General features: G+C 47.1%; 1 protein-coding gene across 1 annotated transcript in view; it reads left to right on the top strand.

Moving 5' to 3' along the window:
- CPPED1 (calcineurin like phosphoesterase domain containing 1) overlaps positions 1-16,791 on the top strand; it is a 1,551,866-nt gene that overhangs the window by 1,026,241 nt on the left and 508,834 nt on the right. The window contains exon 3 of the mRNA XM_069645590.1: positions 15,144-15,566. Within this exon, the coding sequence (XP_069501691.1) occupies positions 15,144-15,566 (423 nt within the window). The remainder of the gene's footprint in view (positions 1-15,143; positions 15,567-16,791) is intronic.

A 16,791-nucleotide genomic window follows, 5' to 3' on the forward strand; every position in this document is an offset into this window, starting at 1 on the left:
ACTGCTAAAATTAGGTGCCCCTAGAAGTGATTCAGTTTTCATTATAAGCTATTCGAAAAAGCCTCAGTAATGGTTTAATAGATGACAGCACAGGCATTAGGACCTGCCAAGCTTACACACACACACATACATTGTGAGAACCCTGAAGGTGTCTCCCTAGCTAGTGCCTGGGGATCTTTCAGCCAGGTGGCCAGGACACGGCCATCGCCATTGGATCCAGTTCCTGGGAGTGGACCAGTGAGGGAGGATCCCCTGGATGGGGGGTCCGTGGAGAGTTGGCGTGGGTCACCGACAGGCGAGACACGGTATCCCCCTTCTTCTTTCAACAACTTTTCCCCATCCTACCATGTAGGGCATTCCAAAACAATGCCCCTACCCCTTTTTCCAAATGAACACTTTGGCACAACACGAAAGACAATGAACTAACACCAGGACGTTTACCTGACGTTTCCCAATACCATTGTCAGGCACAGTCAGGCAATAGACCAGAATCACACACACCTGACGGCCCTTTCCCTTCCCCACAGGGATAAAAGGAGGAGCATGATACGAGCAAGGCTGTCCACACGATGTAAGAGCTAACTCAGCACAACAGTTCAAGAGGTGGAGAAAGGTGGCACATTCCGAGGGGGTGACAAGGAGAGAAGTGACCTTGCCTTTTCCGAGCCAGTCCCACGAAACCTCCACAAATGGAAAAATAAGACCCCAAACAAAGGCCAGCGTGTGTTTCAGCAGATGTCTACGGTACGCGAGACCCTCCTCCGCTGATAACCAAGCCGGGGAAAGATGTCAGTCTCTGTGTTCATCACAGCCGGTGAGTTGAGGGGATAACCGATAAGAAACCAAACTGTGTTGAATGAAAAGCAGCCAACATCTAATTTGAACTTTGAGAAGCTAAAGAGGGGAAAAACCAGCAACAGAGGAGGCCGACACCATGTGGCTGCTCAGGCAGCAAACTCTGGGTGATTACCTGATGGTAGAAAGACTGCCATAACCGGAAGCGCTTGGAAAGAGACAAAAAGAGGTCAAAGTGGTCATACAGGGGTCTTGTAAAATCCTCTGTACCGTTGAAAGTCTTTGAACGGCAGATGATTACGAAAGCTGAGGGAAGTGAATTCTGCATGGTTAAAAGTTAATACGTGAACTGTATATCGGAAAAGTCGGTAAAAGTAAAACCCGGAAGAGGGAGACCAACAACGAGGGGAAAAGCCTGAAAGCCTGAGATTAAGATTTGTGAACACAAGAAGTATTGCAAGACAAGGGGGAAGGGAAGTGCCCTCCTTGTCATTTGGGATCCGAGCCCGGCCGAGGGAGATCCAGGGGAGGAAAACTATCACCCAAAGTTCACTGAGAAGGGAACTGTCTTGTGACTTTGTTGAATACAGTTACTGAGGGGTTTGTGCCCAGAAGAGGGGGACCCAGGAGTGAAGCAGTCACCCAAAGTATATCTGAAGCAGAACTTGGGTTTGTTGTGGAATGCATGAGGCCCTCGAGGGAAAGAAACTTTTATTGAAAGGAGACGTTACCATTGATGAACCTGATAGCTGGAACGGAACTAATGGCTCTTAATGAGAATGCTCGAGCATTTGCTTTGCCAGCTGGAACACAAATGTCACCTCATGCTGGGAAGGCTCGAGAGTGTGCTGTGCTCCAAAGTCCCACCTTGTCCTGTGCTAAAAGTGTGGGAAAGGGAGACCTCAAGGCAATCACATCCTGACTTATTATTAAAACACTGTTTCCTTTATTGTGATACCGTATCCCACACTCTTTCTGTAATTAGTTGTAAGGAATTGTCAATAGGTGTCTGGAGCATTTTGTGCTGGGTCACAGATCTGGGAAATCTGCATCAACACCAACACTTTGTTTAGGGTACTCCAAGACCCACACCCAATGGAATGCGGGCCCCCGACACAAACCTGGCACATCCAGATGAACATTCCTGGACTTGGGGCTGCAGTAGTGTAGAGCATGTCTTTACCAGAATCCCACTGCTCCCATTAACCATGAAACAAACCTTAAAACAGTGCCTGGCCGTAGTATCCCTTGCTACCAGACTCAGGCTGACCTCAAGTCCCCCGCTGAAAAGCCGTACCTCCACAGTTGCCCTCCCCCTAAAACCATCATAATGAGAAACACTGTGCACCTACTCTACGCACAATCTGTTCACAGTGGCATTATACGGGTAACATCATGATCAGGACAGTTAATTGGCAGATTGGTGTGTGTCTGCCCAGTGTGAGGAGGACTAAGGTGTATTTCTTCGGCAGCTGTGGGAGTAACATCAAGCAGTACACGTCATCAGCAGGCATGGACATGATACAGCACAGGCAGCACAGCAGTACATATCTAAAAATGTGAAAACCTGCATCTTTTTTTCAGTATGCGGCTGCTGTATACCTTACATAAAGAAATTATTTCTGTGATATTTTGCATCGTGGATGATGAGAGAATTACTGGGACTATTCTGTTTCAAAACTGTCATGTAACGGGTGGGTCCAAAAAGAGTCCACGTATGCACTCGGGTAAAAAAAGGGATTTTATGAATACAACAATTCTCCTTCTCAGACCAAACTCAAACATAAAAAAGCCTTGCCACTCTTGTCAACTGTCCACCAGCGGACAGATCACATGAATTCCGGTTACTTCCTATCACGCACAGTTTGAGATTCGTCTTGCTTTTGCTTCTTGTGTTGGTCTTCTTCTGCCTGTTCTCCTCTTGATAGTGGAATGTGAGCCGCTCCAACCTCTCTTGCAGGTCCTGCAGACATTGTTGAGTCTCTTTCACAAGGCCCCATTGCAAGATTTTCCCTTTTAGTGGCAGGTATTGCCAATTGAGTGTGTGAGTCCCAGTCCCCAGAGAGCAAATGGAGATGAGGAAGCAGAGCATTGCAAAGTATTGATGCCCTGACAGAAAACGATTGTCCATCCACCTTCTGGTATTTGAACCCGGAAATAACACTAAGTCAGGCAATGGGGATCTAAGAGCTGATGTTTTGTAGCATACAAACTATTCCTAAGGAATTCAACAGATACACAGTCACGCTGCGCAGAATTATCAGATAGATTTTTTGTGTGAAGGAAACAGCTGACACGTGTTTCGACCTTACAGTCTCCTTCTACAGAAATGGCAGAGAAATTAAAACAAATCAATGTAATCATACACACTGGAGATTTCCAAATACATAACATAAGATTGCATCACTCAAAACACATACCAAAGGCATCAGGGGCAGGGGTGGACTGGCCTTTAGGGAACTCTGGAGATTTCCCGGTGGGCCTCTGCACCCTGGCCCTCTTTTCTGTGGTATTTCCAAATTTTCTCATAGGAAAAGCATTGGGCTTGCTGAACATGTGTCATATAGGGCCACTTTGAACTTTATTACCAGGGCCTCTTTTGGTCCACAGTAATTATTTCCAGGGCCTCGTTTAGTTCCCAGTCCAGCCCTGATCAGGGGCATGAAAGGTGATCCGGAAAACCAAGTTTGTCATCACAATACATTTGCACCAATTGATAATCAAAAATAAGTTGTAATCAATATCCAACCATCAAGCGTCCATTAATAGGACACGCATAAGCCAAATGCGAAAATACCAATTGGTCAGATCAGAAACAACACTAGGAAAAGGAACAAGCAAGAGGGAACACAAAAACACATTTGAATCAGTTTAGGTCATTCATAAAAAAGTACCCCACAATCAATCGCGAGTTAGCCGCAATTAGGTGACATCTGAGCCATGTTTAAGATTGACATGCTCAATCATGCATGCATGCAAGTGACCCCACACCCGATGTGCTGTGACATTTTGAGACGCTGATCCTAAATTATTAACACAAAGTTGGCCCGATTAGTAGTCGTGAGCATTCCAATTCTGAAGTGCTGTGCAATCTACCAAATACCCTTACCCTGAGTCCATATACAATAATTGTGAGCCTACAATGCCACCAAATTGGTGAATACAATTGACAGCGCTAGTCTAGCATAATAGTTGATTAGATTCATACCTGAAACGATTTCTGTAGATCACACCCATACATTGGGAAATGATTCAAAAAGCTGTGAACCAAGTAAACAACTAACTATATTGTACTGCAGTGCATATAATCGTTAAAAATAAAAAAGGGGTTAAACTCACTCCACACCAAGTTCAAGAAGCACATACCTGCATTAGTCTTGAATTGACCCGACTGTGCGGTAAGGATAAATAATAAAATGCTGCCATGAAAACATACAAATAAATATAAATTGCAACGCCCTGAAAAAAAAACATAGTAGCAGAGTCACTCAAGACTCACAGAGCGTGGATCCAGACATAGCCTGTTGCTCGCTTACCTCAAATTACCTCAAATGAGCAGCCTGTTTGCATTCACTGCATCTCCTCGGCATCTGCTGCGAAAAGCCAGTAGTAGTTTGGTTGACAAAACTTGTCGCCATCTTGGAAGGGACCCGGTGCGCTAGCACTCTGTATTAACAAGCCCAATACACACGCACAGTAGACTGTGTTTTACTTGCATTTTCTGAATTCAATATAATATAATAAGCTAACCCGCATTCACCTTAATGTTTTAAAAAACGATGGTCAAATACAATCACGTTGATTGTATGATTCTAATCTGCTGACCTGCAACTTAATATCTGCCACTCTTACAGTGAAAAGCAGTTGCCTTAAGGTAGCACATATCTTCTCCAGCATGGGATCTGGCATGAATTCACATGTTCCTGTATATTCCAGGTCAGGCTGGGAATCCTCGCTAAAAGAAAAAACAGTTTCACTTTAAAACTGTATTTCTCCTCTAAACCAATCACTGTCCTCTGGGTCATACTGCCCTCATCCAATGACAGTCCTCTACCTAAGCGCCGCCTTTCGCAGCCATCTTCAGACTTTTACGGCATGCTTCAGTGTTGGGAGTCCTCGAGTTTGCTCTCTGAGCTATTTGGAAGTTTTTTCGTTTTTTTCGACGAGAAAGTTACATTTTTGTTCCAAAGACCCTGTGTGCTCTTTTCCTCATCTGTCGGCAACGGAGATCTGTTGTCTGTGAAGTTCCGTGCCCCTCAAGGGTGACATTCTAGAAGGGCATATTGGGCCTACATCGTGCCCTCCGACCATGTCGGAGGAGAAGAAGGAGGGAAGGTCCCTCTTCAGGCCCTGCGCCAAATGCAGGCTAAGGAATGTGTTTGTGGAAGGCACGCACCTACAATGCCTCTAGTGCCTACACCCGGACGATAAGGAGGTACAGGGCGAGATATGGCAAGGTTTTTCTAAGAAGACAACAAAAGACAGGCACAGTAGGCTGGTGGCATGGCTTATCTCTAACAATTCATCTGACTAGTGCTCCGAGCAGGGTCATGCCTCGTCCAGGACCAGCATGTCAGAGGAGTGGTCTTCTAAGTCCTTTGGGCCAAGATCCGCAAGTCCGAGTCCACAGGCTTCGCCGCTGATGCGGGTCCCCCGCTGTATAGGGCACGATCAGCATCACCCTCTGCCTCCATAGCCAGCCTACCAACAAGCTCTTCTTCGAAGAGGAAGTCACCTACCACGGCCAAGCTATGGGAGAGATCCGACAAGCCAAGGGCAGAGGAGAAGAAGGCTGCGCAGCCCAGTTAGGCTCAACCAGCACAGTCGCAGTCTTCGTTGACAGCTACTACTACCATGGCAGCTGCATGCACTGATCCTATGAGGGTGGCTCCTGCAGCACAGAAAGTGGCCCTGTCCCCACAGTGCGACACCAACGCAGAATGCTTGGCGAAGGTTGCAGGCACCCCAGAAGGGTTAAGACACCGGCACAGGCCCCGGTTCCGGCCCCTCGGGGGGGGGGGGGAAAGGGGAAGGGCGAGGAAGCCCCGAAGCAGTCTTCCCAGGTTGAAGCTCAAACTATGGAGGTTTCGTCCACGGACGAGGATCAAGAGTCCATGCATTTGGTCCACCAGGACGGTGACGACGGCGCAGGGCCTAGTTTTCCTTTTCTGCTTTCTCAACCGAGGGGCATTTCTTTGGACATTGTGTCGACTCTCCACACCTTGGTCTCGGAGATACAGATGAGGATGCCCCCGGCACCGGTACCTGCAGGACCTCAGGTCCCTGATCAACCGCCGACAAAAAAGACGAAGCGTCATTTGACGCCCCCATATCAACCTCCTCCACCACGTCGGGCCCCAACTGCCCCAGCGGACCCTGATACGGCTACAGGGATGGATACGGCCAGGACTACGGATGAGGACGAAGACTTCATCCCAGTGGACAATGAATAACCATATTTGGATGCCCCTTGAGATGAGGTGGGATCTTTCCTCTCCATGATCGCCAGGGCATCCAAGCTCTTCCAGTTGGTACCCGAGGAAACAAAGAAGGAGGGCTTCTTGTATCAAAGGCGAGAGACTAAAAGAAAGATGATTATGGTAGTACCCTTCCTGGACGATATTTGGGAAGAGGGTCTAGCCCTCATGAAGAACCCTTGCACGGCTCCAGCCAAACGGGACAGACTGGAGAAGAAGTATAGGGTGCTGGACTCCGCACCCAAGTGCCTGAGGTCGCAGCCTTCGCCGGACTCTGTGGTATCAGCTGCTGCGAGAAAACGGTCAGCTAACCCGTCTTCACCGTTGTCAGTTCCTCCGCACAGTGAGGGGAAAAGGATGGGCGCCATGAAAGTGATTTACACGGCGGCATTCACAATCAAGGTGGCCAAGGCCCTGGCGGTCCTAGCCAGGTACGACAGGGAGTTGTGGTACAAGCTAGGACCGATTCTGGAGTTCCCCTGTGATCAGATCGAAGCCCTCGCACTCTTCCAGGAAGGAGAAGTGGCATCAGACCATGCTATCTCAGTGGCAGTGGACGTCGCCAACACTGGGTTCTGTCAGATGGGGAACGGTGTCTGCCTTCGTCGACATGGATGGATGACGGCCATTAACGTCCGTCATGAGGTTCTAATGAAGGTACCGGGCATGGGAGAATCTGTTTGGGAAGGCCGTTGACAAGTCCCTCCAGGCCATCAAGACGGATACGGAGATGGCCCGTTCCCTCAGCCCCCATCCAGCAGAACTGCTCATCTTTTCTCTCCACTAGGGGAAAGTCAAGCAGGTCATCAAAAGGTTTCTCCACATCTTACAAGCAGCCTTGTCGATCCTCAACGCAAGAAGCCTAAAGAGACTGCTCCCAGGCCTACCGTAGCGGAGGACAGTGTTGCCGTCGCCCGCAGGGCAGGACACGGGTGCCCAAGCAAGCCTGAACCCGCCAAGACATTGGGCCCCAACTCATGCACTCCAGTGGGAGGCCAGCTGACGAGATTCGTCAGCCAGTGGAGAAAGATCTCCACTGACAGATGGGTGCTGGATGCTCTCGTCCAGGGGCACACCCTGGAGTTCCATCACAGTTGTCCTCGTATTCTGCCCGTTCCCCGTCAGAAGCAACACATCCCTCAGCTTTCGGAAGAGGTACAAGCCATGCTACAAAAAGGGGCGATAGAGCTAGTTCACCAACGGCTCCGGGGCTCTGAAGTCTATTCCTGATTCTTTCTAGTCAGAAAGAAGACAGGGGGCTGGAGACCAATCCAGAAACTACGATATCTGAACAAATACCTAAAGTCCCAAGAATTCAGGATGGTCACGTTGCAGCACGTGCTCAGCCAACTGCAGAGAGGGGATTTCTTGATGTCCTTGGACCTGGAGGATGCCTATTTACATGTCCCAATTCACAAGAAACATCTGACACTTCTACGCTTTGTGGTTCAGGGACAGCACTACCAGTTCAAGGCCCTACCATTTGGCTTGAAGTCGGCCCCAAGAGTGTTCACAAAATGCCTGGCACGAGTGGCGGACCATCTACATCTACAGGGCATACACGTATACCCGAACATGGACAGCTGACTGATATGTGCCCGCTCGCGGGAACTGGCTTTTGAGCACATGAAGGTGACCGTCTGATTATTAATTGATCTCGGATTCTCTGCAAACTGTCTGTAGTCCTGCTTAATGCCATTGCAGAACGCGCTTTTCTTCCGCGCCAGACTCAACACAGTGTGTTGCCTGGCATCACCCTCAGAGGAGAGGCTAGCAGCCGTTCACGGAAAGGTGCAATGACTGCCGTCGCTGAAGACGGCAGTGGTGTGGCCATCAAGTCGTTACTGGGCATGATGTCCTGCATCTACCTCGTCCGTCTCTGTAGGTTGCAGATGCGAACCCTACAAGAATTCCTGGATGCCCATTGGATACAGGTGTCCGGAGGATTCACAGATGAGAAGTTCAACAGGAGATAGAGTGGTGGGTGGTGCGCTCCCACATCGCCCAAGTCACAGGATTTGAGAACCCCCATACCAGGAGACGGTCACCACGGTTGTCTCTCTGGAAGGTTGGGGAGCGCACACCGGACATCTACATGCCAGAGGCCTTTGGCTGCTGGAGGAAAAGGATCTGCATATCAAAATCCTGGAGCTATGGGCAGTGTTATGGGCCCTCAAGTTGTTCCTTCCGTCTCTAAAATGCAAGGTGGTGAGGATATTCACAGACAACACCACCACCATGTTCTATATCTGGAAGCAGGGAGGCACTCGGTTCTTAGCTCTCTCCAAGGAGGCCCAGGACGTATGGCACTGGGCCATTGGACAGGGGATGTTCCTTGTCCCTCTTCACCTGGCGGGACTCAAGAACACCATTACAGACTCCCCATAGCAGGGAACTGCGCTCCTGCCACAAGTGAGAGCTTCATCAGGATCAGGTGGACTGCCTGTTCGTCGAATGGGGCAGACCCCAGATTGAACTGTTTGCAACGGCGGCAAACTCCAAATGCCAGAAATTTGGCAGCAGGTTCCACCAGCCGAGGAGCTTGGGGGACAAGTTATCCTTCCCCTGGGACGGACTGTTTGTGTGCGTTCCCGCTGTTCCCTCTCCTGCTATGAGTCATCAACACACTCAGGCAGTGCCAATGCAAGATGATACTCATGGCTGAGGTAGATTTGGTATCCAGACCTTCACAGCCTGTCAACGGCTCCTCCAGTCAGGTTGCCGGTGGCTCCGGATCTTCTCACCAGAAAGGGAAGCGCAATCCTTCATCACGACCCAGAATCGCGGAACCTGAAGGCTTGGCTCCTGCAGCCTTAGAGTTTGGGGGTTATGAGCTGCCAGCGGATTGCAGGGAGGTGCTCGCCAAGGCCAGGGCATTCTCAGCTTTGAAGTTTTACAGCCATAAGTGGAAACGTTTTGCTACGTGGTGCAGGTCACAGAAGATTACCCCTCTGAGGGTCACAGCCAGTGGTCGAAGTGGGCAGGAGTGGCGCACCTCTACTTTATTTTATTACATTTAACTGTTCCTAAACTTTTATTTTAAAAAGAAACCCTGGAATGGTTTCGTTTTAAAATAAAAGTGTAGGAAGAAGTTGAAAGTTGCACTTTCAGTGCACTGCCCTGAATGATCCCTTAGACAGCAGGTGCATGTGTTTGGGATTTTTTATTGTACGTGGGAAGGGTCGTGGTGATAGGGTTTGTTGGGAACGGGGGCAGTCCAGTAGGGAACGTAGTACCACTACTTCTGATCGTACACTTTGACCACTGGACACGGCTCCTCAGATCTTGCCGTACTTGCTGTCCTTGGCAAAGGCTGGCCTGGCTCACGCATCCATCTAGGTACATCTGGCGGCTATCTCCCACTACACCAGATCCCCGGGGAGATCCTCTCTGTGGTTGCATAGAGGGCCAAGCATTTGCTGGACTTTGCTTGTGCCTTGAAATTCTACGTGACGTTGCCAAACAGTTTTCGAAAGACTTCTCAATTGTTTGTGAACTTTGATCCTGTGAACCATCGGAAGATCTTATCCAAGGCTTCCATTTCAAGGTGGCTCTCCGGCTGCATCATGCACTGCCATCGGCTGGCAAACCGACCGCTGCCGGGCCGTCTGAGAGCCCACTCTACCAGCGCGATCGCTGTGATGACAGTGTACCTTTCTGGTGTTCCCCTGCTAGACATCTGCAGGGCTGCTACATGGAGGTCGATGCACACCTTCACAAAGTTCTACTACGTTGACAGGGATTCCAAGGAGGAGTCCAGAGTCGGCCAAACAGTGCTACCCAACCTGTTTGCTTGAGGCGAGTCTGTTCCAGGGATAAGTGTTAATAGCTTCTGTTGAGCCTTGCCACCTCCTGTGGTTGTATAATGTGTACTGCTGTATATTCATTATTCATGAGCATGTAAATCCATACCAGACCCCATTCTGGAGAAGGTTTAAGTTACTTAACTGTAACTAATGTTCTCCAGCATGGGTCTGGCATGGATTCACATGCAAACCCTTCCTCTGTGGCTCTTCTTGGTCATACTGCCACTTTAGGTGCGTACTAAATCTGAAGATGGCTGGCAGAGGCGGGGCCTAGTGAGAGGCCTGTCATTGGATGGGGCAGTATGACCCAGAGTACAGTGATTGGTTTAGAGGATAACAATAGTTACAGGTAAGTAACTTAAACCTTATGCTCACTAAGCTACCTTATGTAATTGAAATATTTATATGTGATAATAAGCGCTCAACATGGCTTTCAGGTTCCCTCACAGGGAGCATTACTGTGTAAGTAAAACACAGTATACTGTGCGTGTGTATTGGGCTTGTTAATACAGAGTGCTTTCAAGATGGTGACTGTAGCCACCTAATGATACCTGGAAGCATGCAGAATGCACCCACCAATGGTTATGAACCCAGATGTATTAGAATTTGCTGAATTTACCAATTCTAGGCTTTCACTTGATTATAACCAATTCTTCTTTTTCCTCTCGCATTCTGCCCCTTTGGAATTAGCCAAAGGCGTGGCCTCACTCTGCATGCATCTGCTTTCACATACAACTCGAATGACACTCTGCACAACACTGCTGCCATAAGAACGTAGCTACCTTTCATGACAAACATTTTTAACCATAGCTACACACATGACTATCTGCTTACACTCCCCCTGCTTTTCTTCCTAGTGTACCTCTCTCAAGCTATACGCATGCCATTTAGACCTGGGTGGATCGCAGGGATTCGGCCTAGGCCTCATAATCTTTAACGGTCATTATGCACACACGCATACTAGCATCTCCTAACTTTCCCAGACTTTGGACTTCGTTCCCTCTGAGGGCATTCAACCAGCAGCGCATTGGGACCATACCCATAATAAAAGGAGCTATACAAATGGCGAAATTAAATGAAATGAGATAATTAGTCTACAGAGTACCCATCCTGCTTCATGCCAGAAGGTCACAATGCACTGCAGACAAGAAGTGCTTACAGAGAAGAATTGCTGTTTTCTATGTCCATTTAGATTCATTCAGTCCCTAACCTTTTGTATACAACATTTTGAACACTGCAACTCTTTTGACAATCAAAATAAACAATGGTAAACATATGGGGCCTCGTTACGAGTTTGGATATATCCAGCAGTGCACCACCCAATTCTCCTTGTTACTTGTCAGATTATAGATGGGAGCTGTGATGAATCCCAGGATGTCATCACTGCTTCCGTAGGGTGAGCTCTTTCCCATGAGTCCAGGGATGTGAGGCTGCTACCCGATATCCTCCTGGGGTTGGTACTCAGGGGGTGGATCTCCTGGGAGCGGAAGCCCCCTAAGGGACCAGTGATAACTATTGTGTGAGACGGTGGTATCCGCCCAATGCCTACACCTCTCCTTCACCCCCCTCTCTACGCCCCTACTCTCCTCTCCAGTATACTTCTGTAGAACTCACAAAGTAAAAAGGACTGTGATGAGGAAGAGTAGAGGCAGTTGTCATGAAGTTCCAAGCCAAGCAACTGTGACGAGGAAGAAGTGCGGATCCAGGAGGATCACTCTGAGGAACTTATGTGAATGGTCTAGTCTCCAACAACAGACCGTATTGAATGCCAACAAAAACTGACAAGAGACTCACCTGTGTGTCAGATCCTCTCTGGAGGAACCGAGAGCATGGCAGATGCTCGCCATGGAGAGCAGCAGGGGGAGACCAGGAAGCAAGAGAGCGAGAAACACAGTGTCCTAGGGAAATGCCAATAGAACCAGAAGGCCGGCACGGGAGAGCACAAGCAGTGCAGCATTGCAGGTCCACATGGTACAGGTGCAAGGGACACGCCAAACAGAGTCAGGAGCCTCAAAGCCTCTGCAGCCACCCGAGAATAGCCCCAGCGAACCGGTGAGCCAAAAAGAGACCCAGGGAAGCCTGCGATCGACCCCACGGCCACAGACAAGATCTTAAAGGTATTTGGGTAGCTGAGTCTGTGGTTGGGGGTCCCCAGAGGGCAGAAGAAGCCCTAAAGAAACTGTAACAAAGAGAATAGGGTCTGGGACCCTTACATGAAAAGAACATTTCACGTAACAAGGATACCTTATCTTCCTCGTGGCAGTACTTGGAGGGAAGACGACCCAGAACTGTCAACTGTGGGGAAAGTCAAAACAGCTCAGGGTAAGAAGCATGCCCCTTGAGTCTATGAATTGTGAAGCTATGAATGCTGTAAACTGTGGAAAAGCTAAGAAGGTTCATTGGAAAAAGCATAACCTGGAAGCTGTGAATTGTAGAACTGTGAAATCTGTGAACTGTGGAAAAGATAAGAAATCACAGGGGCAGAGCCATGCTCCTTGAACCCTCTGAATTGTGGAATTGTCAAAATGTCATGGGAAGTGTCATACCACTTTAGATTTTGGAATGGTATAACCCAAAGGGAGATCAAGAGAGAAATAGTGTATCTTGAGTTGATGAACTGTATAAACCAGAGGAAACTCTGGGGAAGAGTCATCCCCCTTCAGATTGCAGAATAGGGTAATGTGAAAATGAAGAACATTGAAAACATGGAGAAATCCAGAGGGAGTGGAGAACCCCTTTAACTGGTAGAACTTTGTTGGTTTCTTTTACAATTTGGAACTTTATGTTGGAACTTTGGAAAGGAGCTGCAGGTGATCAGCTGAAAGACATTTTCCCCTTCACGTTATATTGAGTTTCGTGTGTGAGGGTCAGGTAAGGATTTTATACCCAGGACGAGAGAACCTGTTATTTTGAACATCTGGCACAGACATTCCTTAGTTTTGTTGAGGCTGCGAAATCCCTCCTAGAGTTACGGATAGGTAGGACTTTCCCAACCCTCTCTTTAATTTGATCAATAAAAGACTCTAACAATCATCCTAATACCATTGTGTCCGAGTTTTACTCTTGATCTCTTACAATACCCTACTTCAAAGCTCAGCTCCAATATGTTACAAGGCTAGATGTCATTTGGGTTGTCTACAGGCCTGACAGCTTGAAGAGTGACACACGCAGTAAAAGGGGAAAAGGTATTCAGAACGTGTTAAACCAAGAAATGCACTTCCTAAAATGTTTGTTTTCTCCAGGTTGAGGAAAATAAGACTATATTGTTCTGTTTCTTGGCAAACACCTTAACAGCCATTTACACAAAGTAGCTGGTAATTACCACAAATAGTACCAACGTTCTTTCTATAAATCATCAAGATAGCTTGAGGCTGGCTGCATGCTCACAGAAAGAAGCAGACACTTGCATCGTTCCCCATTTATGTGATGCTGTGTAGCATGTATATACCAAAGTCGAAATACGCACTGTGGACACCGACGTTGTAGTTCTCGCCATCACATCTGCACAACCTCTGAACATTGAGCAACTATGGGTTGCATTTGGAGTTGGGGAGAACTTCTGGTTCTTGTTCTTTGCTGTTCAGGAGTTAGCAAAAGCTTTGTGTTCTGATCGTTGTACTGCCTTGCCAATGTTTCACGCAATAACTGGGTGTGACACTGGGGGTCATTACGAGTTTGGAGGCAGCCATGGTGCAAATAGCACCATGGCTGCCTCCAAACCTGTGTCCGGGTCCGTGGTGTCTGAATGGGGACTTACCGGGACATTCCGACCTATGCGGACCCGGTAAGTCCCCATTTCAAAAACCATTCCCCATTCCCATTCGAGCCACCATAGGGCTCAATGGGAATGGGGAAGGAGCTAATAACGGGCCCGCAAATAGCAGGCCCGTTATTAGCTATGTGGTCCCTTAATGGGTCCCGCTAAGGGTGGCTGGTAAAACCAGCTGGCCCTAGTGGGACCCGTTAAGGTACCTCGGAATGCGGTGGCAGGGGGTAAACGGCACCGGCATCCTTACCGGTGCCGTTAACCCCCTACCGCCGTACTCGGAATGACCCCCACTGTGTCCTTTTTTGGAAGAAAAGGCAAGAGGACTGCATGGGACACCTAGAATGTATACAGAGATGTCCCCTTAGCTTATTGTGGATTGGCTGAAAGGCCTACTCAGCAGGCAGTAGAAGAAGCATGTTAATCAGGCAAGAAAACACCTATTTAATCAGAACGGTATGGCAATTGACAATTTACCTCCATGCAAGATGCGCTTATTCTGCATACAAAAAGAACTGTCTACCATGCTGGTTACTACAGAGCCCAAACAATGGTGGCAACACCACAGCTTCCATCGCCAAGTGATTGGGGGTGGAAGAAGAAGGATGAAGGTGGATGGGAATACCCTGGGCAACCCTACAAGAGGCTAGGCAAGCTTGCAGGGAACTCTTATGATGTGGCTGCAAGAAAGGGCTGCCCACTAAATTGCAAGTGTAGCAAGGCTGCCCTACAGCTTACTGCTCTTTGTACTTGTGGCACTCTTTGTACTGACTGAAATAAGCGGGGAGTTATTACCAATAATCTGTTTCAGGAATAGTATCAATATTCATTCAATAATGAACAATAACAAAAAACTGTAATATAACATACTGTATTTGCATAACATAAACATCACCTAATTATTGTTAATGGTTTTGTTTTTCTTCCCTTGACTAAATCAATTAATTTATATATTCTGCTATACATTATGAATACAAACCATGATTATTTACTATTAGGCTTCATTATACTTATAAGGTGTACAATAGACATTGTATGACCACAAGTAAATGAATGAACATTGAATATCTACACAACTTAAGATACCTAAATGACAACTAGTCGCCAGTTTTTTAAAATGGGCTGCCAACTTTGTTACAGGAAAAATCTGAGATGGCCTCATAGCCAAACATGTTCATTTGGGTGTGGTTTAAAATTGTGCCAAAATTCATGGTTCTATCATCAAAAGCACAATTGTTTCACCTATCTGCAGTACTATATGTCTTTCACAATTGGGTAACTTATATTTCTGCTTTACAGGCACACCCCATCAGAAGGAGCAGGAGCAAGATTTAAAGTCTGTGCTCCAAAATGTCAAGCAAGACATTCCAATGGTTTTTGTCAGTGGAAACCATGACATCGGCAACACCCCGACGCCGGACTCCATTGCAGCCTACCGCGAGAGTTGGGGGGATGACTACTTCAGCTTTTGGGCTGGAGGAGTCTTCTTTCTCGTGCTGAATTCCCAGTTCTTCCACGATTCCTCCAAGTGCCCCGAGCTGAAGGAGGCCCATGACACCTGGCTGAGTACAGAGCTAGACAGGGCCAAGGGGCGGAAGTGTAAACACGCAATCATTTTCCAGCACATTCCATTATTCCTAAAAGACGCAGATGAAGAAGATGACTACTTCAACATCCAAAAGCACCTTCGAGGAGAGTTGGTGGAAAAGTTCAGAGATGCCGGTAATGCCCATTTGTATATTGTTTTGAACAGTTATGATCTATTCCTGCCTATTTTAACAGGTAAACCAGTTGTTCACTGAGCTCGCCTGTTGCCATTCATTTATGGAATAAGCGTGAAGAGTGTTCAACATCAATTTAACATATTTTACAGAGATGATAATGATAATTTGCTTGACATATTGATTCTTTGATTACTTACTGGCAATCATCGTTACACAGATGGTACGAGTCTGATGTAGGCGTTAAAAAGAAAACTGTAGTGACTGAGGGGGCACAATGATACTTTTGTATGCTCCACCTAGCCCTAATCTTTAGCATACGGAATCTGTAAATAGGAATTTCAGCCATTTTCATACAAATGGATGATCCTCACTCAAACCTTGCCTAACAGCCTAGAAATGCACTTAGTGACGAAGAGAATTGTAGAGCTAATGTTCAGACACTACTCGGAAACATGTTTTATTCATACCTTAACAACATGCATTGTACAACAATAGATCGCTGGTGGTAATTGCCAAAACTACCACTGCAATTAGTAATGCACACAATTCCTGTTTTGCATGCTGTCATTTTGATAACTGTTATGCTACTGTACTTGTACAATACAAGGGCAACATAATATTGCCAACATTTGTCAAATACTTTTGAAAGGCTGTGTATCGGCACCATTTTTGTTTTTTCATACAATTTAGAGATAAACATAGAATGTAGAGTAAAATAACAAAATTGGAGCCAATACTCTCTATTAGAACACATTCAATGTACACATGCAAAGGCCATTAAGAACATGCTTGCACCATTTGCAGAACATCAAGCGTACACATCCATGCTGCCATCAAAGTCCATTTGCAACACATAAATCTTGAAATAGCGCAAGGAAAAACGTACCTTTGGGACAGTGAATGATGTTTTCATGAAGACCTCTGCGTAGGTCCTTAGTATGTTAAATATAACATACTCTTTTTCCTGTTGGCTTGCCTTGAAATCATAAATATCTGCCTTCTCACCCAGAAGTACTCTTTGAAATACTGGTGGGATTGATGCCTCAGTACGGCAAATCTAGTTGTCTGAAGAGGGCATCACAAGCAGGTGGCACCCGCAACACAATTTTAGCTACAAAAATGCCAAATATGGACCAATCTTGCTAAATACTACGACATTGGTTGAAGGTAGCTAGGAGAGGCCACAGTAGGATACAAGAGAGGTAGACCAAGATTGTGAGGAA

The sequence above is a fragment of the Ambystoma mexicanum genome, chromosome 2p (genome assembly GCF_040938575.1).
Source record: "Ambystoma mexicanum isolate Mex_15411 chromosome 2p, UKY_AmexF1_1, whole genome shotgun sequence".
NCBI lineage: Eukaryota > Metazoa > Chordata > Amphibia > Caudata > Ambystomatidae > Ambystoma > Ambystoma mexicanum.